We start from the raw sequence: 27,212 nt of genomic DNA, 5'->3' as shown, positions 1-27,212 counted from the left end.
ACGTTGAAAATATGTCACCCAAAGAGGTAGGCCATTAGTCTACCCCGCTTTTGGAACTTCAATTTTCGTGTCATTTACGAATGTGACGGCGATTACAAGTTGCCTATTCTACTAAATTAGTGACATAGGTACGTTGTTCAATCACGGACAATAATTATATCCGTGTTACGGAAGTAAATAATACTTTTACTAATATTGTGTTTTTATATGTTTGTTATTTCAATCGAATACAACTTGGCAGATGGGGGCCCAATGGATGGACCTATCTATCAAAGGAGTACGAACACTTATTATAAAGTGAGAATCGTAGACTCCGAACACTCGCTATTGATTTAGAGTAACTAAGATGTTGATGAAATTGACCATTGGTTTAGTTATTTAATCTGCGTGGAATCCATTTTATCATATTTTCATATTTTCTTAAGAATGTAATATAGTTCATTTTTATCGACTTAGTATAAAACGCAATAATTGATCGATCCATTATTGATTTAAATTTTGTATTATAGGTACATACATATCAAGTTAAATTCGTGTTGAAAGAAGTTGGTCTTCTTCTTCTTCTTTCGTTTCACCGGCAAAAGAAATTGGTTAAAATGCCGTTTATTAAAATAATCTTAAAAAATTTTTAAGTTACTTAGTTATAATCACTTAATCTCAATCAATCCTTCTTTATTCAACAACTTCGTCATAAAATAGCCAGTTACAGACTCCGTTTGGAATTCAAACAATAACCTAGAGGAAGGGAGTCGGCGCTTAACACCCGGTATGAAAAAACTCGTGCCGAGAAGCAAATTGAATAAATTGTTGGAAAGATATTCAGTTACAATGGCCGATATAGCCCCTAATCCGTAATTCAGAATAAATAAAACCAACAATTTTCTTCGCGCATTACTTAACGCTGTATTTATATTAGGACCGTTATGATATCTTTCATTGTGTAATTTTTGTAGTATAAAATATATTATAGATTAAGTGGATAACATAGTTTTAGTATTAGATATTAAGAACATATTATTATTATTAAATAAATAATTTGTTAAAAACAGTGCTAAATTTTTACGAGTAAATTACAGTTAGTTTACCTGTAATTTGAGTTAAATTACCAGTAAAGATAGAATAAAATAAGTGCTAATTACTAATTGAAATTGTTAATAATTTGTCATGTTGGTACTTCAACGTACTTTTCACTTACTACCTACTAGTACGTACTTATTGTTTTATATATCACGTTACTGTATCACAATGATAAATATTAAAAAAAAAAAGATCCGGCAGTCATTGTCCTACCCCGCAAAGCACCAACTACCCGGTAGTTATAGTAATAGTCCAATGCTATTTTCGTAGGATCTGAGACTTCGTTGGAACTTACACATAAAATTTTATCCAAATCGATCCAACCCTTTAGAAGGATATCGGTGACAAATACACGTACAGAAGATATATATATAATCACGATTAATCTAGATGGACTTCAATAGTTAGGGTAAAAGCGATCTTTCACCAATACCATAATAAAATAATAATGATAATATTATATGCATTACGATGTAGTTTTGACACATCCGATTTCTTGGGTCTGTTCACGATATTCTATATTCAGCATACAAATTGCAAAGAAAACATATTCACAAGTAGCACAAATAAACCACTATCATCGTGTTTATTATTTTATTCAATAGAAAAAAAATCAATAAAGCCTTGATTATAACTCACGTTGTTCATTTCTATTATGATCTTACTCCAATTCTATCGTATTTAAATTGCCCTAAATGGTATTCAATAACTTTATTATTTAGTAATATGAATGTTTCATCAATCTACTATCGAAGAGATATATAATATCTTATATCTATATTCTTTAGGGATGACCGTGGAGGCTTCAGCCCTTTATAAATTACGAACCAGTTCAATGTAGATTGTTGTTGTTTCGACGTCACTTGTTCAGTAGCCAAATCTGCTCTGGCTCATTTGACATAATTACTCTCATTTATAAAATTAACGATACATTTTGTAGAGTAAATTCAGTTAAACTATTCCGGAATTTTAATAATAGTATAAAATATGTAATACACATATATTCAAATGGACCTAAGTTTATGTCTAGTTGTATTATTAATTTTAAATCATAAATAATAACTTATCCAATATTACATGGTAAGTTAACAAATTGTACTATGATAAGGTGGGATTTTACTAAGTAAACATAGTTTGTCTTATAAACATGGGCTCACCGTGGATGAGCTCATACGAAAATAATATATGTTCAGTGTGAATTCCCAGACGTATAGAGAAGTTTGTAGAATCTACGCGAACAATAGCCAGAGAAGCTTTAATTATATTATACGAGGATAGCTGTACGCTATTCGTATAGCTATCATAAAACATAGCTATACGATTTTATGTATTGTGGTTACTCACATGTACAAGAGTGTGTATGATAAATAGTTACATATGTCACAGAAAATCATACAACAAAATCTATATATTCACTGTGGTCTATATATAATAAAATTTTAGTATTATTAGATTATAGGTATAAATTATTTCCTGTGTTGGATCCAGGATACTTATAGGTATAGGAAAAGATAATCACCGTAAACTTCTCGTTATAAAATGTTTTATTTTTATTTAATTTATTTATTTACTTAATACAGAAAACATGTGTACTAATTTACTGAAGAAACGATAATATTCACAGAAGTATAAAACTGTGTTGCGAATATTGACGCCCTCCACCTAATATATATAATTCCAAAAACTAAAAAAAATACATGCAATGTCGTTACCCAACAAATATTTAAATTTACCAAAAACAAAAAAAAAAATAACTTATAAACAAAAAGAAAGAAGGCACAAAACAAAAAGAACCTATGCCTGTATTTGATATGTATATGTGTAAGCATTATGCGTATGTGTGTGTGTGTGTGTGTCTGAATCCTATTAATATTTCTTATGTAATAATAATTAATCTATTTGTTTATTATATCTCGATATCCTAAAAATACAATCAATTGTAATTATATAGAGAATACATTTATAACCTTTTTATGAGGTAGAACAAAAATAGCCCATATTTTATTTCAGTTTAACAGCATTTTGAGGTTTAGTTACAACGTAGTCACCGACATAATTTTTCGCATATGTCGAACAGTTTTGTGATCATGTACGTGTATATACAATTGCAACTGATGCAACTGTAAATCGTGTAACTTAAATTATAAGAGCAACTATTAAATTATTCGGACCGAAACGCAAACCTATCAATTTTAATCTATTACAATTGAGAATTCTTAGGAACTGTGTTACATAATAAAGTAGTCGATCAAACAAAAGAAGCCAATAACTTATTTTATATAGTAATATACATTTATATTAGTACTTACGTAAATCCTCGATAATATAGAACAACGATTATTACGACCTACTTACGAGGTGTTTATACGGGTCTCAAGTTACCCCTTGAAAGCGACAACGCAACGTAAAAATAAAGTATTTAAAAGGATCTCTACTCAGCGCTTGTCCGGAGTTGTTTGCTTCGTGATCTGGGTTTTATATATCCCTATTTTCAAGTAAAGGATTCCTATGTTATATATATGTATTAAATTCAAATTGGATTATAGTATAATAGTCACTATTATACTGAACGTATTATGTGAACGTGAATGCTATATGTAATCCCTAAAGACAAAAAAGCTCTATAATATTACTTATTTTTCGGCTAATACATGTCAATATGGATTATATCTAATATTGTACACGTAGCGTACCTATTTAATTTGTGCCGCTTAGAGTACTTAATAATGTCGGATATTTCTGTATAGTGTAGTAAATATAGAAATATCAGACCTTTTCAATTATTTTATTAAATCAGTAGGCTTATACATAAAATCATCCAACGACTAACAAATTTGTATTGACTAATGTACTATATGTATGTCCTTATTTTTATTTGAGTTTCTATTATTATTTTTAAACATTTAAAATAGTATTTGCCTACTCATTAGTTAGTGGTCTGTAGAACAATAGAAAATGATTATGTATATATATCTAAATAGTTTACAAATGCTATGTAGATTATACGTTTAATAATTGAATACTTAATTCTGTATAAAAAGGAATGCTTAGTTTGATACAGACAAAATGGTGATTTTCACATATTCTCACTTTAACTCACGTTAAACTTGGACTAATGGTAAATCATTTACACTACCTTCACGTTTACTTAAAACCCGATGCTATAAATCTATGTAGTTTCTCATGTAATTTGGATTTATGTCTGAAAGATGGTGAAACGAAAGGGGCCGCGAACGCTTACGACCCTTTTTATTTTGTACAAAAAAAATCGAGATTATGACGAACTTTTCTAAGTTATATGGCTTTAATGGCATGATGCAGAACAACTTGTTTAGGCATTTCATTAATGAATTAAAATTTAAAATAATATCATCACTAAACAATATCAAAATATTGTTTAGTGATGATATTATATTTTCTATAAAACGAAAATTTGGACTGATTTTCCAAATATAAATAAAATACGCGTAATAACAAGCGAAAATATATATAGTCTATCTAATTTTTTCTAGATATATATTAAACAAAATGCTCTGGGCCGAATATGAAAATATATGGTAGGTAATAATAACTTTTTATTTATAATACTTATTTTATTTCTAATAATGTGAATACAAAATTAACAAAAAATAAATTTCTGTCTAATACTTATTAACATTTTTGTCGAGGGATATGTGGATATATACGGTATTTAAATAACAGTGTAAAACACAAAAACTCTGAGGTCACTTGTATTCCTAATGGGCACGAGAGGAAAACAACGCTTTTAACATTTATGTATGTGCTCCACATTCTTCTGAGCACGTGTTTTATGAAAACGAATTAGGAATTGTTATTCCGATGCTCATCCCTTTTACGAGTAAAGGAGTAGGGTGTTTGTTGTCCTGTTTGTATCGATTTGCAGATTGTTGTGTGAATCATATCATAATAAAAGTAAAGCTCCCGTTCGATACGATCGTTCGACAATATTTATACGTTTTGCTCGAACAAAGTTACAAAGCATACTTATAGCATGATTTTTTTGTTACATCAAATCTCTTAATCAATATAAATTTTTGTTAAATATATAGAAAACTATTAAAATACCCCCTGAGACGTTGTTACTGTACATCGACGTGATACAATGTTTTTGGTCGAGATGATTCTACTGCAGTATTTTAGAGTTGTGAATTTTAAAAGGGAGATACTAGCGCGCTTACACCTTGTCGTTGTCGTTTATGCTCGAAAATCACTCCTTTATCGCTGCACGTTGTAATCTGCCATCGCCCCTCTTTTTAGTTCTGAGTATTACATCTACTTATACTCTCAAGGTTTTCTGCAACAGACAGACAATAAATTGGCATTGTATTTTCTGAAAGCAACTAAATCTGTCAATTAGCATCTAAATCAGTTAGATTATACAACCACGAATAGATAGAAAACCATTATTTTTCTTCCTTGTAACGATTTATAATATGTAGGTATCTTATAATAAGGGTCACTCAAGCATAATGGTAACGTTTTGGTTGCGTTACTTAATAGTCACTTCACTCTTCTTTATTCCGAGAAAATGTATACCGCATCCTCATCATATTTGTCACATACCAATGAAAGGTTTGTGTTGTAACCGTTAACAAAAAGCGGTCAAGGAATGTGGTGCTCTATCGACTCGCATATTTATAGAGGGTTGGTGCCAACCCGAGCAGTGAGATGCGGGCACAGATCAGCCAGTACTCGCTTTCGCGGTGAATCTGGATCCTTTACAAACACACCCATACATGTGCACACAACCATACAAATCGGCAACGATTACTCACAACCGCGAAGATAAGCTTCCATGATATGCTGAAATGGGTTTTGTATATTCTTTATAAGAACATTTTGTAAATTTATTTGTTTGATAGATATTTGTATTTCAGTAAGGTCTTTATAAAATGTCTTTCTGAAATTGTTCCATTAAAAATCTTGAATATAATATATGTATATTTATATATTTTAATCATTTACATATATATGTACCTACTATCAGCTGCGTCGACCATATAGATGAATACCTTAATTTCAATTTTAATATTGGTATAATATATAATTTATGTCTTTAAGTAATAATTAAATTTATTCTTATAAAGTTTAGAAATATTTTGAAAATACATACGTTTAATAAATAATTATTTAATCTACCTAAAAATCTTCAAGAGTAATAGCTTAATTTCCATATTGGTTGTTTTAATATCATTAATTAAAGCCACCACGACAAATACAAAAGAGTCGCGCGTCGGGCGGCGATTCTTTGGCAGGGCGGCGCGGCAGGCGTGCGCGGGGCGGGGCGCGGGCGCGCAGGGCGGCAGTCAGCGCCGCGCCGCGCCCGGCCCGGGACGCCCATCCTATATACGAGCCTTTACGTAACGATGGCCGAGCCCGTAAGCTGATGGCCGCGTTCGTCTGGTGGCTGGCGGCCTGCTGCCTGCTGCGCGCCGCCACCGCCGGCAACCCGGACGCGAAGCGCCTCTACGACGACCTGCTTTCCAACTACAACAAACTCGTCAGGCCGGTCGTCAACACCACAGACGTACTACGCGTCTGCATAAAACTAAAACTTAGTCAGCTCATCGATGTTGTAAGTTTCACCAGCCACGTAGCGACTACTGACATGTTCTGTGCCTCTAAACCTTACGAACGATCTATTTTATATGTACACAGTTGAAATTAATGCATCTCCGTGGCGTGCACGATGCAGTATTGTAGACTGACCTACATCCAGTAAGCAAAGTGCAGGGAACGCATACCTTAGTTGCACTTGCGCGTCGCATTTGGAATTTAAATAGACGTGAATCAAAATCAACGCCTCGGACTGCCGACCCAGTTTCCGTAGGACACTTGAAGTTTACAGAAATCTTATAAATGGGTTATACGAAAACATTTATAAGTGTCGTAAAAGCGTGGTTCCAATATCACAAAAGTTCACTAGGCGCCGCGCTGTCTCCCTATATATTTCAAATCGGATTCCATAAATCACCCGAATAAAAGGAATCGTATATTTTAATATTTATTCCAAACATCTTTTTGATATCAGAATTTATTGTTGATAATATAAAATAAATATTCGGCATGGGTACTTTAATACTTGAATAAATATAATATATAGGGAAATATACTTAAACGATTATTAACTTCAATAAACTCAGGATCGAATATGTTATAATTATTTACTAAATAACAATGTACATATAATTTACATCACATAAATCAACAAAATTGTATTGTGGATCTGATATTAATGTAATATATTTTTTTCATAATATTAAATTGACATTATGTATAACTAGAGTAAGTAGTAATATTTTAAATTCATGAAATAATAAAGTATTTTCAAATTTATTTTACCTTTTTTTATCGAAATGAATGTAATAACGCTGAATAATGTTGTGGAGCACAGCTAAAATCTTGCTATGGTCGATATCAGCAAAGACATCCGAGGCATTCTATCTTTACGGACAATTCCTCACTGAATTCATTTTTATAACATATCTCATATACTCTAATGGCGATTTCAAAATAGCATTCAAACATCATAGGTTTTATCTGAAATTAATTTAATGTATATTTGAATATATTATAGTATGTTTTGTTTCTGTTACATACAGAAATACATAATTTATGTTCTAGGTAATTATCAATTAAATTAGTGCTATTATCATTGCACGTGCAAAATTAAAATTAATTTAATTGCATTTGATTCCGTATAAGAAGAATGATAATGATAATGATAATGATTCCTTAGGAATGCCAAAAGACATGAGAACCAACCCGAGGATGGTATCTTTGTGTACAAAGACGCATCTCTATAAGGAACTGTTGCCTATCAATTTTCATCGATTATATTATTAGCCGTTATTTGCCATTTCAATAGTATGAAAACAGGAATCAAGATTTTTTTAACGAAGTACTTCGGTCAAAGTAGTGGTGATTATATTTATATAATATAACTTTATTATAGGTATACCGTTAAAAAGAAACTTCATTCAATGAAATAAATTGAATGAGATTTACTATACATTCTCGTATATCTTTATAAATTGTAGCTGACGCAGTTTACTTCGTAGCGTACGATAAAAGCTTTCTCATAAATCCTTTTCAATAATGTTCTTGGATTTAATGTTGGTAAAGGTTACTGAAGCGTGATTAAAAACAATCAGCGCTTATTTATTTATAAATGGGGTATTTAATAATTCATAACAGAAAAAGTATTTTCTCTTAGAGTATCTGCATTTAACATATTTTAATTCGAAATTGTTGCTCTGTTTTGGTTACGGAATGGGCAAAAGTACCGACAGTTCGATCTATGGATTCTATAAATTATCTACTTAATTTACGCACGTGTCTCTCTTTCTTAATCGTATGAGATTAATTATCGTTGAAGTGTTGTGTTGTAACAAATATAGTATATAAAAAAAGCAAGGAAGCCGATGCTTCTTACATACTTAAAAGTTTGATTTTATAGATGGATTAATTAGTTGATAACTAGCTAATTGTCTATTTTCAATATTGTGTAAATCAATGTTCAATAATTGAGAATAATATAATATACGTAATTGTAGTAACTATAGTAAGTATTTTTCGATAATATACTTACCAAAATTCAGTATGTAAACAAATAATATCTTGAAAAGATGCTCTTGTTCTTAAAAGTTGTTCTACATAATTACAATAGCTATGAATCTAAAATTGACTACAATTGTTTTTATTTCGGTATTTCCTCTAAAGCAATGATGAAACTTTACAAATTATATTTACATGAGGATTTTATATAAATTACCCCAATTTATATAAAATGTTAATCCTCATGTAAACATAATTTGTAAAGTTTCATCATTGCTTTAAACGATTTACCTACCAATAGTTGTAAATTTATGAATTAGATTAAATCTGGTGTTATTTTATTATATTTCATAGAACTAAAATCTATTTATTGTATATATTATTATGTAATTTTGGCACCAGAATTGATAATTGTTGTGAATTAGTTATAGTGTACGGTAGGGATAAGTAGGTAATATTATCTCATTATATATCGCCTGTAACCAATCTACTACATTATTATATCATATCCCATTAATTCTATTAATACTAAACTTATTAAATATTATAACACAATTCAGTCACCCGTAAATGGTAAATCTGATTTGATTTAAAGTTGGTATACATACTGATAAATTTGATCACAGCATTAGCAAATAAGCTCACATTATTCTAGTTATAAGATCCCTTGGAATAATTTTCAGCTACTTATTTAGAATATTTTTTGTCCGCGTATGCCGTTTGTCCGCGTATTGTGCTTGAAGATAGTGTGGCAAACCCTTTTCACATTTGTATAGATTTATTTTCGCATTAATTTTGAATGTTTTTTTACAATTTTAAGAATTGTCTCATGTTCACTGTTTCTGTTCATATCTACATTACAAGTAGTAAGTATTTACTATTTTTTAACGGTTGTTCCATTAATCTCACACATACAGTCTACTCATTCTATCGACCACAGATTACATAGACATATAATAGTTTACGAAGACTCTTAATTAGAAAATATTCATAATTAAAATAAAATTATAATATATCTCAATAGTATAATACTATTAAATTATACTATTGAGATATATTACGGTATAATCGGAATTATGGATAGACAAAGAATTTTACTTAGTATAAAGTTAATTAACAAAGGTTAACACTCTTGTTTATTCTATTTTAGTAATTTCTGATAATGTATATAAAATAAGCAAAGAAATCCAATACGAATTAAATATACCAGGGAGTGTCGCCATGGGATAAAATATTTCTAAAGAAATAACCGTATTTTACTATTATATATTTATATAAATATTTAATATATTTATATAAATATTTAATATATTTATATTAAATATATATATATATACTATATTTATATAAAATTTTAATTGAAAATCCTTTTTTAATTCAAGAAAATTCGATTCGTTAGGTAAATATTTTGCATAGCCCCTAATTTATTAATGTGTTTTAAACATCTTTTATTTGGAATTAGCTGTTGTTATAAACCATAAGCAAGCGAGCAATAAATATAGGAACTGGAGAGTTCTCAAATGCAACCTTACAACATACGTTATAAAATTCTAATTATAATAAATTATAGAATTCGGTTTCATTTTAAAACCTACATCTTTAATATAATGTATATTATGAACTTAGATTTTATGTTGCTAAATAAAGTACTCTAGAAGGTACATAAAAAAATATCAATGCCACTAGAAATTCCACTACTCTGTCACCTTTTCACGTATTACGTTCCGATTCAATACGCGGATAATGTTATATGCTCAACACTCGACATATCCAATTTTATTTCATACCAAGTTAGAGTTTGTAGAAAATCGGCTACATTATCCGCAAATTCCCCATTTTTAGTTATTTCACCAAACTGCATTGAAAGATGTGCTTCGGTTAAAGTGTTCAAAACTGGAACTACAGAATAAGAGGCATGACATCTTAGTTCCCTGGAATGGTAATGCTTGAGTGCTATCACGAGCGTCACATTAAAACGTGTTGTCGTATTGCTGTTCATTTCTATAGACCACTATTACCACTTACTTTCAAGTGGGCCGTCAGTTTGTTTACCAATCCAGTTATACTTGTGTATATATGTACAGTGTTAAACTTAATACGGATTATACGTTATGTTGAACTCAATATAACGTATAGTCCGTCCAGGAATACAGACGTAAGGATATTTATTCTTTTATTTTTATTATTCAACCACACCTTAAGTTAAAAAAATCTGAATACGTAAATAGAGAAGTCCGTAAGATTTGATGTATGTACTACATATCGAGTAAATCTCTTTCACATCAAACAACCCAAAAATCACTATTTGGGTTAAAGATATATTATTTCCCATGAACAAAATCTAAAAACAAAAACTAAAATATTTTGGTTTTTGTTTTTTTCCCAACAGAACTATCACTTTTACAATTGTTAATACATTATGGAATTTAAATTGAATATGTGAATTTAGAAGTGGATAAATTATTGTTTTTATACATCACTTTAAGACCCTTTTTTTATCTACCACATTTACACTGATATCTATGAATAATTAATGAAGACTTCTTTTATTTGTAAAAAAACTTGAAAAATATTAATAAAATATACTTTATTGTTCATAACAGGTCCATAATAGTGCAAACGTTTAATACAAGTTAATATCAAACATCCATATATATTGAGAATCAATAGGGCCAAACTATTGCTACAGAATTCATTAGTCGGCTATGAGAGAACTTTGTCATTAACTCCTTAGTTTAGTTTCTGGTTAATCTCACGATAAGGTCAAGTGGTTAAGATGTTAATAGTTGAAATAAACAAGCGAAGCGAAGTAATGTAGAGTCACATGAACTAATATATAAATTTTTTTACACATTATTGCGAAAACTTTAGATACACCTATTAGAACGTATATTTATGTGTTTATTGCCATATATTTTTTTTGGAAATATTTATCGTGTCATTAGATATCATAAGCTGTTACATACACGTGGTGACAGATTACAATGTGGAAGATAATAATAATAACTCTTTATTATAAAAATATTTACAGAAAAACAACTTAATATAAATATACGAACAAAAGGCCATTAAAGCAATCTCTGACAGACAATATTTATTTGATAACACAATATCTTATTTGTGCTTGAACCATAATTTTTTATTATCTTTATATTACTCTATAACGTCTATAAGAACAAGATATTATCGTAATTTCGTAACCATTTTCATTTCGAGTAACGTGAAGTTAGGATTGAGTCGTCGAAAATTTAAAAAATCCAACATTAGGTACATCAGTAATTTTTATTTAAATTTTGTTTCATAAACTGGGAGATTTAGACGCAAGAAAATGTATACCTACTAATAATAATTCTGTAAATTTCTCGAGCTGAAGATCAAAGTCTGCTGTTGTCGTGACAAAGGTCAATATGTCATGTCACACCCGTTCGACATGACACCGCATTAGAAGTCACTCTTTTAACCTTTTTATACCTTTCCATATTTAGGTATTAAACCTTCAATGAAATATATATATTTTCGCTATTTCTTCAACATAATTTTCGTATTTGTTGTACATATTTTCCTCTCTGAATTAATTCAATTTGCATATTATGAATATGAAACTTTTACCCTCCAAATAGTCTTACAATTATTACAACTTCCGTAGCGCAGTGACGGTACTTTGTTAGAACAAATTTAATAAAAGATCTTTTCAAGCTTAACCTTTATGGACGGAATATTTTCTGGTATTTTTTTCATACAGCTAAGTTCAAACAAATAATTAATAACTAATAATAAGCATATAAAATATTTGTGTATAATAATAATAATTGTAAATTAATTAAAAATATTTTATAAATTAAATTTTATTATCTTTCTTTTCTTAATTGCTGTATGTAATATATTTGTAATTTCTAAGTAGTGAGCAATCTACTCGTATAATGGTTTGTGGCGACCATGTACCTATATAATATGTAAAGCGTTACAACTTTCGTTAGTATTATCACATGAAATAGTTATATATGTAGAAACTCCGCTACACTATACTTACGGAACACTTTTTATAACAGATAATTATAAATTATCATATAAGCGCTCACTAATAAGAAATAGTAACACATTTATCATGAAGAATTCACCACTTTTTCTAACTGTATTTATTTGTATTCACTGTTTAAATTGTATTTGAAAAACATTAAGAAAAAATTGCGAGAAATTAATTAAATTATAGAAAAACTCTTATTATCGGTCACATTGGGATGTTTAAAAAAAATCATTCATACCTATAATAGAATTAATAATCGCAGTATGTCTATTACACTTAATAATAACTAAATACAGTAATTTTATGACTTTTTATTCTATTATATTCAATTTAATTTTTACATCATTTGTCAAATATAGATTATGATTTGCCAGTCACACCAACGCATTCGTAATGACGTTTCATTAATTTTATATATAGGTATTAATTTAAGTTTATGTACTTGAAGTTGTTAAATAAAATAAGTATTGCGATTTAATGTAATTTTTATAGGATAGAATTTAAAGCATGGCAGTGTGTCTTACAGATACACCGTTAACAATTATTATTGTCATTTTTGTTAACGGTGTATCCTTTAACAAAAATGACAATAACACTTTATATAAAAATAAACCACGAAACATCTGCAGTCAAATATTTATGATAAATAATAACAAGATTCAGGTACGTGTAATTGTAATAATAAACTACGAAGCACATACGTAAAATGATCGTATAAGTCACATCTATATCACAACCCATTGTCTAAGATATTTCGGAAACACAAACATATTTAACAACTAAGATTCTCTTCAAGAACTTCCAAATTTTCTTCTAATTTAAACCTTTGTTTATTATTCTTTCAGATAGGTATGGTATGTCAAAGTCGCTATTTACCCATTTCGACTTGGTAGAAACCGAACATTCTTAGGGACTTAAACATTTGAACAACGTTTTAAGCAAGTTAATGGAGGATCAAAGATGCGGAAAGACAAGTAAACTAAGTTGATGGATATAAAAGAAGTATTTACCATTAGAGTTTTGAGTAAGTCAAGGTCGGCTTTTAATAATTTAGGTATATACATGTTTTGTAAAGGCAAAATCAATTATGATTCTTTGCTAAACATTTTTCTACAATTCAACTATAAAACAGTTTATTTGTATCTTCAGTACAAAGCCTGTTGATCTGTGATAGTGTGATAGTTATGGTGGCCTATTGAAAATATATACAAAAATTCACCCTTTCTTTAGCCTATATATTTAATGACATTATGTGAAAATCTCGTAGTATTTCCATAACCTTAACATGCAGACAAACAGACAATTTTCGTCTCGTCACGATTTTATTAGAATAAAAGTAAATAATAAGATATTTTTTTATTAAAAAAACTATGGCATGTCTATCAACTATCACTACTGTTTTGGATTGACTTTAAGAGATCTCTTCTAGGGATATGTCCTTCTTTCTAAATTAAGTAATTACTGTATTTTCTGAGTGCAATAAAGAATATATAATAATAAATTTCCCAAAATTTCGTTGGAGAATCTTTCATTTGAGTTTCAACAAAAAGATATTCTGAAACTAATATAAACGGAACGTAATAAAACGTCTAACGCATTTTGTTTGTATTCCCGAAAAAGTAAATGAAGACAAAGTTATCCCCGCCCATACAAAGACTTAGCGTCCCGGTTGTCGTGAGAGAAATCTAATATCCTCGGGGAAAACACAGACGGTGATAGGGCGCCACGGTGGAAAATAAAATATTCACTGACACAGATTCTGTTCAGATAAAACCTAATATATTGTCCAGAGAGTCAAGTAATTCTAAAAAGATAACTTAAAAATTTCATTTTAAAATAGGCACAACTTAAAAACATATATACATATTAATTATTTTCATAAAATACAGACTTTTTAGTTTAAAAAATGTTTTTTTTTCATATTTACGTTGTTTTGGGTACATTTCTATTCTATATACAAAATTAAATAATTAGATACTTTGTTATATACTATGTAGTGCTTCGCACAAGTTTCGATTCAAGTATGATATAAAAAATATATCTAACTAAAGATTTATTTCTTTCAAACTTATCCTCCGTCTCAAATACAACTTTAGGGAACAATCAAAACTTTCGGGTCCTTATGTAAGATTTTTATGTTCCTATAAATATTATTCCTTCTTCCAAAATTCTTTTAAAATTAAAATACAGTATAATTCTACCTTAGTGAAAATCATATCAGAATAAATTTATTTTAATTATATTTTTTTTATAGGTAATTAGGGATCCGACCCAATGGGATGATTATGGTTTGTTATGATGGTGCTTTTAAAGTAAATAAACTTACGGCTATCTGTTTAGGATTGATTTAATTCGAGTTTTTTGTTATAATTCTTTTTAAGAGAAGGCTGTGTGTAACTTGTGTATCACAACTTCAAGTGATATATGTTCGTGTATTTAATAAAAACTTTTCTTACAAACAGAGTAACTACGCACATACAGTTCGTTTATTATAGTAATAAAAATGAACTGGGCCCCGTGTCATTGTTGCTGAGTAGATGTTGGATTTTACTTCTATATATACCGACTTAGTTTCTACGTTATCAGTAATATGAAATTGTCGATTGTAAAATTTAACAAACATATATTAAAATAATGTGAGTAAGTGTTAGTATTTGAAAATGGCAAATTATTTTTATGTGCACCTATGGCACTGTAAACACTCTTAGTTAAAATGAAGGGTCGGTTTAATATATGTATATCAGTTGAAAAATCAATACCACTTTCAAATTAAGAAGTAAATTATCATGAATTTGTTAACTGTTCTAGGACTTTTCAGTCCTAGAACTGGATTGTCTTGAAACATTATAGCTATATATATGTATGATTAAAAAAATAGGATACATTAACGTATTGTTCTGGTTAACTAGTTAGATATAACATATTTGAACTAAAACATACGACAGCACAGAGTGAACATCATACACGATTTTAAATACAACTTAAAGTTAATCAATAGTATTAGAACATACATATATAACCTCTAAATGTCGAGGTTTATGTCACTAGTGGTCGCCTACTGATTGTAATTTGACCATAATTAAATTAAATTATAGGTTTGAACATTATTAAGGTTCTATTGTCAAAGATGTATAATCTTTCTATGAGTGTGTGTCAAACAGGTACATCGTAGTCAATTAATTCAATGTATTGCTTAATTTTAAATATTTTATTAGCGTTCTACACTCCTCTATATAAACTGTAAGTGTACGAAGTTTCATACTTCTCCATCTGCAATTTTCATGAGAGGAATCGAACCCGTGACGATCACCGCTGTCATGTAATCATTTATACAGTAGAACAGCAATTAATTAAAATTATTTTATACAGAATCTGAAGAATCAGATAATGACAACAAACCTGTGGGTAGAGCAATCGTGGTACGACTACAAGTTGCGGTGGGAGCCGCGCGAGTATGGCGGAGTCCACATGCTTCACGTGCCCTCCGATCACATCTGGCGACCCGACATCGTATTATATAACAAGTGAGATCTGCACACAACTTCATTCTACCTTTTTTGCTACTATATACATTCAGTAAAGACTAAACTAAAATCCTATCGGGGTTAGCAATGGTGCGAAATGAAAATGTGGAATAAAGTATAATACTATATAGTAGATAATTTGTATTCACATTCAGTTTTACATAGTTGACATGCACGTTTCCCGACACACATAGTATACACGAAAATATGTACCATATTTACTTTTAGTTTTTATTTAAACATTTAATTAGTAGCCAATTAGTTTATTTCAATATAACTAACAGACACAAGACAATATACGACATAGCAACTAGTTTGGTAATTCTAAATTAAAAATCAACTTCTATAACCAAATGTTGTGTGTTTACTTTTCAACACTTAAAGTTTTAGTATTCCGAGTAAAAAGCAAATATTATGATTCAATGAGTTCACAGTCAATTTTCTGTAGATACATACACTTCTTGTGCATGTTTATGGGGCAAAGTAGTACACACGCTGAATATTATACGAGACATCAACATACGTGTCTGAAACATGACATGGTTACTATGGTCCTATTTTTAATGCAACTGGAAAATACGTAGTAGTATTCCTATGTAGAGATATTACCTATTATAACATTAATACAACAGTAGGTATCTGTTTGTTTATTTACTTTCACCATAAATAAAGTGTCTAAAATAAGTTATACCTTTTCAATAACTTATCATGGCGAACTTATTTATACTCCAAATATTTTATCTATTTGCAACACGATATTATAATTTTTAGATTTGATTTTTGGCTTAAATCACCAGAAAAGTAAATAGGTTAATCTATTCTACAATGCTTATTCGCATCGTTGCTTTCACCCGTTTATTAAATAATTATAACCACAGTTAAATTTAAATTACTTTGTTTGTTTTATATTTCAAATATTTAGTACCCACCTTGTCATTTAATTACGTGTCGCATGATTAGCTGAACGAGTGAAATATTTGAAAAATACCTAAAAATACAGACATTAACGTACAGGCTAAAAAATATGTAATATAAAGGAAATTATAGTAATAAATATTATAGTAAATTTATAACCTGAAAATTTCATGAGAACATTGTAAGTCATTTTTATGATTATTTTTTTACTAACAAAATATAATAGTAATAATAACAATTTATGGAACACCATTTATGCATACCGACATATAATATGTATATGTTATCTTAAATATTTTTTTGTTTATATCCGTTAAAATTTATGTATTTCAGTGTTTTCCTACGTGTTTTAGTTTACTACAATAGAATTAAATTATAAATTATTTAGAACTATTTCAATTTTATAAATACTTATATCTTTATAATTGAACAAGAGGGAAACATGTTTTCGGTCTTTATTTAATTTAAATTTTTCTTCTACTTCGACTTTCAAATTATATAAGATCCATTTTCCCTCATTTAATGAAGATCAGCATCGTAATCTAATCATAAAATCAATTGTCCGTAAACATTTGAAGTAGGATTTATCAATAAACTTACTACGTATTACCAGGATTTAGAAAAAAGGAATGTGAAAAAACTACATAAGTATTTATATAAGGGTTGTTTACAAGCTAAAATATATGCATATTTTTAACTGGTAATACATTTCATTAATTTAGATCATTCATATTCGACAATTTTGTATTTTTTTATTACTTAAAAGTACTAAAGTATTGCTATAGCACCTTACTAAGTAGCGAGATAAAATATTGTAAGAAACTATATTTTTGAATCTAATATTTATTTCTGATATTTAGCATAATTTAATTTTAAATATGTCATTATCTCGAAAATATACTTTTTCATTTCATAGTAAGTACGAGTACCTAATGCAATACCAGTAATTGAGATTATTTTTTTTGCGTATGTTCGAAACTAAAGCCTAATAACAACAAAATTTAAGAAATATATACTAAAATTATTTTTAATTACCATGTCGTAATATTTTACTCGTTCAACTAGTTCGCCTGTATTTATATTTACACTCGCAGTAATTCAATAACATTGGTAAACTACAAATAACATAAAATATTACATTTAACAGAACTGTCTATATTATCTACTCCCTACATCAAACTTGTTAGTTGTCTATATCAGAATACTAGAAGAAAAATACATTTTCAGAGTAATAACTTCGTAGTCGTGATAGATATTTGGAACAAAATCTGAATGCAAATAATTAAGTAGTAGATATACTACTTTGCAGCAGAAGGTGGGGACTATATATGTAGTAATGTGGTCAGTTCTGTTATTTCCATTACGTTTTTCATCGTTCCAACTGATCTCATAAATTTCATTTACACTTACAAAAAGAGGCAACGAACATTGTTGGAAAAGCTGACAGAAAGTTGTTCCTTGAAATAGAAATGATGACCGAAGTGTCACAGGGATGCCACACATAAAACGTTTTTACTACATATAACAGCGAAATAGGTAATAGTTTATGCCGTATATATTATACATACAGAAACCTTAAACGACAAGACGAATAAGTTTAGTACATTACATAAAAGCACTATCTCTAAACCCTACTTTTCTTCGCTAATGTTAGTTGTTACACATTATAATAAAATAATATCGTTTATAAATCTGTATTTATAACTTGAAGTAGTCGAGTACGTGTACTTTTTAGAATTTGTGTTATACTTTTTATTTTTTTTTTGTTATGATCTGCTTTCTTATAACTCTTTCTAAAACCTTCCAAAAGGCTGTAATCTACGTCATACGTAATTTGAGACACAGCTCTCTAAAAAACTGTGAGACTTCAATTTGTCTTCAACTCAATTAATTTGGTTTGTTTTCTAAATCGGGTAGAGTCTTCAGTTTTTGCTTGCTTTTTATATATTTCAATGCCAGAAAAAATATATAATTACATTTTATTTTTAAAACTACTTTTAATATTTGCAGATACTAGAGCAAAAATTATTAGTTTTTTATCAAGAGACTACACTAAATACCCTCCAGGTACTCCACTAACTCAAATGCTTAACGTACACTTTACAATAAATACCTCACTTCTGTCATTGTATTTTATGCAAATAGATTATGTAAAATGAAACCATTTTTACAGAAGGTCATGCTGTATTAGTTTGTACATTTCAATATCAGTACTCGCCTGTGTTAACCGAGTGCATGATAAACGAATTAACTTTTATTAAAATATTATCTACTAAAATATGAAGTTGATTTACTTTTGGGTTATTACCCTGTTTTTTCCCGTCGTAAGTTTTATTTAATTTATAATAATTGATCTTTATCATAAAATAATACTATATTGATTTGTACATCGTTTCACTGTGTTCCTATTATCTGTTTTAGGTTATTGGTGACCCTGAGATAGTGCATGGACTGAAAAAAATATTCGAAAGCTTGCAGTTTGGTATAACGAAATTGTTTAGTCATGTGAGAACTGATATAACGGACGTATTTAATAACACTATAAGTTGCGTAGACCGTTTAATAAATTCCTTGATTCAATAAAATACTAAGTACCACCACAGTAAGAATCTTACGACATTCTCATTCTCAATATTATAAAGTTATAAGTAAAAAACTAGTCTTACAAAACTTGGAAAGACATAAAAAATCTTGTAAAAGTACCACCAATCTGTTTGAGTTATATGGCACCCATTTTGTTCTGTCCACCATCTTCAAGCGACAGACTTTGATAAATGACCCGGACAGCTATCGTTACTCATTTCCGATCCCTCCTCTACAACCTGTGCTCGCCTTTCCCGGTTAATGTGCTCCTTTTTGCTTCTAACCCCAACCTTAGAGCAATACAACAGACGTCCCTTTGAATCACGGTGTTAGGGATCTCTTTATCGATTTCCTTACCCTCATCACCATCTTCATGTGATCTGTCATTTTTATAATTATCTTCTAGAATAGTATGTGTTTCCGATACGTTTGGATGTTTCTTTGTTGTATTAATAATTTATACACTTAAAACTACATATAAAAATAAATTTTAAATTTTAATACTGCATGTTTCTGTGTGTATCTGATATAACTATAATTCCTATAAATGCAAATAATTGGCCACCAGCTATCGTTGTTGTCGGCCGTCGTCGTCGCTATAATCGCCATAAATAAATGATGGGATAAGTGCATTTTCCAGATCTTAGCCGCGTCGTCGAGCCTGTCAAACGAATGAAATATAAGATAACAACATCAAAGAAAGTTTGTAATTATTTTACAAACTTTATGGTTATATTTAATGTGCTATAGACAGCCACCCAACTAAAACTTGAATTAAAAATAAAATTTCATTTACAAAATGAAACGTTTTAAATCATATTAATAAAAATAACAAGTAATATTTTCCTATTATTCTAATAAAATTTTGAACAATCCGACATTCGATTTAGCATAATAACGTTATTAGGTATACCAAGACTATCTACACATTTATCGTCACTAAAATTAGTTCGCCATATAATATATAAACTTATGAAAATATTAAAACCATTTATAATAATTTAACGATCATCCAGCAAAATCTATACATACGTGTAAATACGTACACCTTAATCGAAATAAAAAAAAACCGATAACATAGCATACCTACATCTGTATACACAGCAAAATAATGTAAAATTACAATACCTGCTAGGTAGGTAGAATTTACGTCATAAAATTGTTATTATAACTTTTGTTTCACTGAATCGTGTGGTAAAGTTACTAACCGTATACGCATATATACAAAACATGTAGTACACATCAACGACGTGACTAATTGATTACCAACACATAACATGAAGGTTTCTCAATAAATAATGTAAGCAGTCGGTGCTACGCTTAAACTCCGCCAATTAGGGACCGCGTGCCGGCATGTAAATGTACATTAACATTACAGTGCCGACGGCAACTTCGAGGTAACGTTGGCGACCAAGGCGACCATCTACCACCAGGGACTAGTCGAATGGAAACCTCCTGCCATTTACAAGTCTTCCTGCGAAATTGACGTGGAATATTTTCCGTTCGACGAGCAAACGTGCGTTCTTAAGTTCGGTAGCTGGACGTACGACGGATTCAAGGTAATTGCGTGGAGTGCCGTCACTGCTCTCGCTGATCGCTCTGTTTGTCCGCAGCGCCGACGGCAACTACGAGGTGACGCTGATGACGAAGGCCACTGTCTACTACAACGGAATGGTGGTGTGGCAGCCGCCCGCCGTCTATAAGTCCTCCTGCTCGATCGACGTCGAGTTCTTTCCTTACGACGTGCAAACCTGTGTGCTTAAGTTAGGCAGCTGGACGTATGATGGTTTCAAGGTGACGCCCCGCCCCGCTGTACGCTGCTTGGTGCCGCGGGCGCGGGCCGTAGCCGTAGGGCCCGCCGCCCCGGCCGATGTCCATGCAATAAATAGCTTGTTGGCTCGAACGTAATTCGTCGTGTAATTATTATATTACTTTCTGTCCATGTGGTATGTTCACACTTTTACATATTGAATGTATATTACAACGGTGCTAGCGTAGAGGCGTAGAGCGCGCGTCTCGTGCCGCCGCCGCGCCGCTCGCTCCCCGCCACGTACCAGCTCCATTAGCTCTGACATGTTGCAAGTTTACATTTCTATTGCGATGGTGATGTTTTAAAGTATGTGGAGTAGCGGTATGTCAACGTGCGTGACCTCGAATGCTCCAGATTATCCTCGGCCGGTTCCACTTAGCTCAATCGGCCTTCCTCGCTCGACACGGAAAGGTATAAAATTTTAACTGCCAGGTGATATGGGATGCAAATACTTCACTCGTTCCGTTCCCACCCGACACGTCCTTTTCCGCTTGAGCCTTTCCGCGCTGAATTTTGAATTCATATCCGCAAACGTTTCTATAATGCGGTTAAGTAGTTATCTAATTACTATATTACTTATATTTGTAAATTATCAACAATATGAGCCAACTACGCCTCGCGGCGCGGAGCGGTATCACTCGGAGTACTCACACCATCCCTTAGCTGGCTCCGCTCGCGCCTTACACACAACACAATCATACACAAAAGCTTGTTGCATGTTTCCCATACAGTTGATGTACACACAACTCACCGCATGACTCCGGCTTGACTCCGACCCTCTTGCATTCCCGATCACGGCGGCCGCTAGCCGCAAGACACGGTCTTGGCTCTTACACAGCTTTACACGATACCTACACGCGAACAGGTTAAGCACAGCACGTGAAATAAACAAATATGAAATTCACACTTTGGCTCAATATACACTTTCGAGCATAAACAATCATCATGATGCATATTTTATACCTTTCCCTATTAGCGACTCCTATTGGCTGTACGAATTCGGTGTCGCTGGCCACCCATTGCATGATTTTCAACTAAAAGAAAGACAAATTATCCCACTCAAATTCAGACACGGAGTCCAGCACAAAAAAATAACTAAAATACCTAGATGTTACAGTAGTATGAATGTTTCCTCGATTGAAGTATGAGAGTAGTTTACTTATATTTCAGTCGATGAAACGTTTTCTGCATGCTAATACTACACCGAAGCCAAGCTTATTCTTGAAATCAACAACATTTCCCGTTATTGTTGTAGGAGATATAAAATAGATATTGTTTTTGTGGAACAATTAAATAAGAGCAGAACAGTGGAAAGATTGTTGGAATCAGGAGTATAGCTTGCTATATGGACGCCCGCCGCGTCCGCGCGACACACACAAGCGCGGCGGAGCCGGTGCTCCAACCAACCTCTCTTTCAAATTTTTTGACGACTTGCATGTGGCAACTACGTTATCTTGGCGATACATTTTAGTGGCTGTCGGATAACGTACAGTTTCGTGCGATTAACGTCATTAAATGCGGAATACGGAGGCAGTTTCCATCCCGTACTCTCGTCGAGAATTCCACGACCTTTTGTTATTGTTCGGTGTTTTCTGTGTTTTACGCGTTGTTATTTCTTCGCATGTTCGAAATATTGTTGTGGCATATCTTCTATGAAGATTTATGTTACGATTTGTCGTAAAAGGTTTCTCACAGTTTAATTTGTCGAAACAGGTACATCCTACTTGGCACACTCTGTGATATGATTTAGAGGCATCCTCTGCAAAGGTTTATGTGACCAAAATTATATAAAATATTGGAACGCTATAGACATATAGTTGCACATTTATAAAGTCTCTACGATAGAGTTTAATATGGTCTCGAGATTAGGTATTCTGCAATAATATTAGCTATTATTACACATTGTGTGACAGGGTGCATGTATCGAATAAATAAATTTATGAGACTAAACTTAATTTAATAAATTATGACAATAATATAAATAAAAATACTTATAATAACATCTCAAGCACAATAAAATGGCACTATTGCGATACAGCAAAAATAAATACCCATGGACATTCTCGCAGTCTATTAAAAATATTTCAATACAATATTCTATATAGTTACTTCTTTTTGCTGTACGTATTTGGTACCCGTTAATGTTAAGTAAAGTAGAACTAAAATCGTCATCATAATCACTTGGATATCTTTTATTAAAATTTATCACAGTAATTGTACGAAATATATTTGAATTTAAATATTGCTCATTGATGTTTGTATGACATTCTTGATGTTTTATTTTATAGAAATACTTTTGAATATTCAATGTAGAATGCTGTTCGTAGGTAATTAATATGTTATTCATATATCATATAAATTAAATTTGAATAAAGTAAAAATAATGAATGCTTGCAATTAAACGAAGAAAATTAAAATATTATTGGTTTTATAAATATCGTATACGTTTTCTAAGTATGTATGTGCATAGGTGGACTTGAGGCACATGGATGAGCAAGCAGGCAGCAACGTCGTGTCTGTGGGAGTTGATCTCTCAGAGTTTTATATGTCCGTTGAATGGGACATACTCGAGGTGCCAGCAGTAAGGTACGTTACGCCCCGTTTCCATAACACTATGTTTTAAAAGGCTTTTTTGTGTTACCATAATAGCAAATAAGTTCACGGCTTACCTGATGGTAAGTGGCAACTGCCATCTATGTACCTAATTACCAACAAGGACAATACGTCATCATAACAAACAAAAACATCTTACAAACTAACCTGCTTGGTGACTGAAATAAAATATCAGCCAAAAGTAGAAAATAATGTCTTATCATAAAGAGTTATAATATTGTGTACAATTTAAAACAGGTAAATATATCACAAAAAACAAGTTGTAAAAATTAATTGTACAAGAAAATAGAAAATAGTGTACAGATAGACATAGGACTTCAGGTTCCTTTTGAAAATCACCTATATTTTCTTTTTGAATATATTTTCGATAAAATGTTACACTATTTTCATTATCAAAACAAACAATTGAGTGCCTTTTATGTCGTACAACAAGGGTTATAATGACGTAATACAATGTCTTGATAGTAAATAGTTCCTGTACTGCATGATAATTTCCAAAATTCCAACCTATGTAGAGACCTACCAATCTATATTACTCGTTACTGACCTTTGTGACATGAAAATCTTTAATAATATTACTCAGTAATTTAACAGCCGCACTTTTCGGAAACCGTCTCACCAACTACTAGTTAGAAAACGAAATATTTAAGTAGGTATTACACCTATGTTTCTTAACAACAAATCTCGAGAATAAGGTATGTAATGAGTAAAATGTAGCAGTATGTACAGAGAATCTCTATTTATACATGTATATAATGGAAAGTTAATGACATGCTTTATGACATTAAGATGTCAGGATGTCATTACGTTTACCCTATATCAACATACCTATATATGAGGTAATAAAGTGAACGCATGGCTGTCTTTCAACGATAATAATATGTTTCCTTACTCCTCTCCCCCATATCCGGAGGCTGTCATTACTATACATATATCTATTAGATAAGTCTTTGGAGTACACACTCAATTTGGTCAACCCTCATCTAGTTACATACACACTATAAATATAGTTCTTTCAAATATTTATTCCTGAAAAAGTAAAATGTATGTGTCAGTAAAATTGTAATATTTTCTACGTATGCGTATTAGATTTTTTTATGAGTCATAAAGGGTATCTTAGTTTTCCTTTTAGTTTTATCTAGGTAAAAAAAACAAAGTACCCTTTACCATTTCATAATCAGGAAGTAATGCGCTGTGCAAAATTACTCATATCAAACATCAATCGTAATGCTACTTGCATATATGGATATACGTAAAGTATCAAGTCTGTGGTACACTTTTTACTTCAATTGGTTTTTCTGCAAAGAATCCCAAGGCTATTCCTACTCAACCAATAATTCATAGCAGTAAGCAAAACTGTATACGTAGCATGAACTCAAAGTGAGTAGAAAAGAAGAAGGAAAAATAGAAGAATTTACCTGTATTAGCACCTCAGATTAAGCGGACACGTAATTCATAATTACAGTTACTATTAGGTATGATAATATTTTTATTTTTTTCACTGCATGAGTGCATCAATAATTGAATTATTATTTCTGTATCGTTTTATAAAGCACAATGACTTTTTGACAGATATGGTTATTTATTTGCCTTTTTTAAATAAATTATAGAATTGCATGTATTTTTACGGATACATTATCTTTGTGTAGACATATTACTATATCTATTGTGACGACATACTACTTTGAGAATATTTGCATATTTAATACCCTTTTTTGCATTAATTATGCATTTATATTAATCTGAATATATTCATAAATAACGTACTATCTCCTTTTGAAATGTAATTGAAGTATACGAACTGTACAAATAATATATTCAAATGCAAATAAAAGCTAGAGACATGAAGACAATCAAGCAGTCATCGGCCTCTAGTAGAGACGCGGTCGTCACCCGCCCACGAACACACGAGTGTTGTTATTAACCTAACATCACTTACCTCCACATCACATTTATGACGTGTATCCGCTTGCTACGAAGCTTTACTGAAAGTGCCTCATTTCGCACCTTTATCACAGAATGTAATGTGCCATTTCCTACCCTAATTTACCATACCTTGATAGGTATGGTAAATTAGGGTAGGAAATCTAAAATTAAATTCGTATTCATATCTTATTCCTAATTATTATAAAGATTACTATAATAGTACATCATTGTATTATGTAATAATAATATATGTAACAATAGCCATAAAGTTATGTGTCAAGAAATGTATATTTCAACAACTTCTTTATTATAATAATAAAGTTAAAACAAAACTGTGTAAACAAGAAATTTGGTGGATATAAGAACGTCTTTGTTCTGTCTCTCTGTAAAACTTTCAACTATATGTTGTGAATTGTGGAATAATAATAATAAACTTTATTCACGAATATATCTATACAATGTTTTGCATTTAGTACTGGGTTTTCAAATAGGTATTAGATCAGTGCTACGAAAACCAGTTACGTGCAACATACTATAAACATATATAGTAGATGGCTGTCTAGAAATGTAATTGTATATGTATGTATGTAGAGGACTGTAGATATATACATAAACAGGTTAAAAAATAGACGCATATTTTTGTATAGAAAATAAATATATATAAAAACATGTAATTTTTTCTCACATACACATTATGAGGGCGGTCCGATATTCAATGATATATATTATTATTAATATTTACAAAGTTAACTACTAAACTTCAATAAAACAATTGAATAATATTCTTATATATCTACATGCCTTAAGATCTAATCAAGTCTTTATGCGAACACAAATTGTATTTTAATTACCTATTCAACCGCGCACATTTTTTAGAATCTGTCCTGCTTTCGACATAATTGAATAAAAAAACTGAAAGAAAATGAAAGACAGTCTCAAAAGCGTATTAAATTAATTTCATTTAACGACACCTTTTTTTATAAAATGCGGCGTTTAAAATTCGTTGGTAGTACCACTTTACAAAAACCTCGAATAAAAGATTTATTTACATTGCAATTTTCTATCACTTACTTATCACTGATTAATTTGTTTACTTCATCTCTTATTTATTTTATTTCAAATTTAATCATTTTATATGGTTATTCCATATAAAACATAAATA

The 27,212-nt window shown here is 30.7% G+C and overlaps 1 protein-coding gene across 2 annotated transcripts in view; it reads left to right on the top strand.

Moving 5' to 3' along the window:
• Positions 1-6,424: 6,424 nt before the first annotated feature.
• The window catches only part of LOC131841765 (acetylcholine receptor subunit alpha-like), a 35,082-nt gene continuing 14,294 nt past the window's right edge, over positions 6,425-27,212 (top strand). The window contains exons 1-4 of one of the 2 annotated variants that reach the window (XM_059190091.1): positions 6,425-6,673; positions 16,049-16,203; positions 21,315-21,495; positions 23,982-24,097. In XM_059190091.1, the coding sequence (XP_059046074.1) occupies positions 6,485-6,673; positions 16,049-16,203; positions 21,315-21,495; positions 23,982-24,097 (641 nt within the window). In that variant the 5' untranslated portion in view covers positions 6,425-6,484. Of the gene's footprint in view, positions 6,674-16,048; positions 16,204-21,079; positions 21,261-21,314; positions 21,496-23,981; positions 24,098-27,212 lie in introns of both variants that reach the window. The other variant, XM_059190090.1, reaches the window with a different exon arrangement.

The sequence above is a fragment of the Achroia grisella genome, unplaced genomic scaffold, assembly GCF_030625045.1.
Source record: "Achroia grisella isolate CSIRO2021 unplaced genomic scaffold, CSIRO_AGI_Agris_v1 utg1920, whole genome shotgun sequence".
Taxonomy (NCBI): domain Eukaryota; kingdom Metazoa; phylum Arthropoda; class Insecta; order Lepidoptera; family Pyralidae; genus Achroia; species Achroia grisella.
This window is presented reverse-complemented; position numbering and strand designations above follow the sequence as displayed.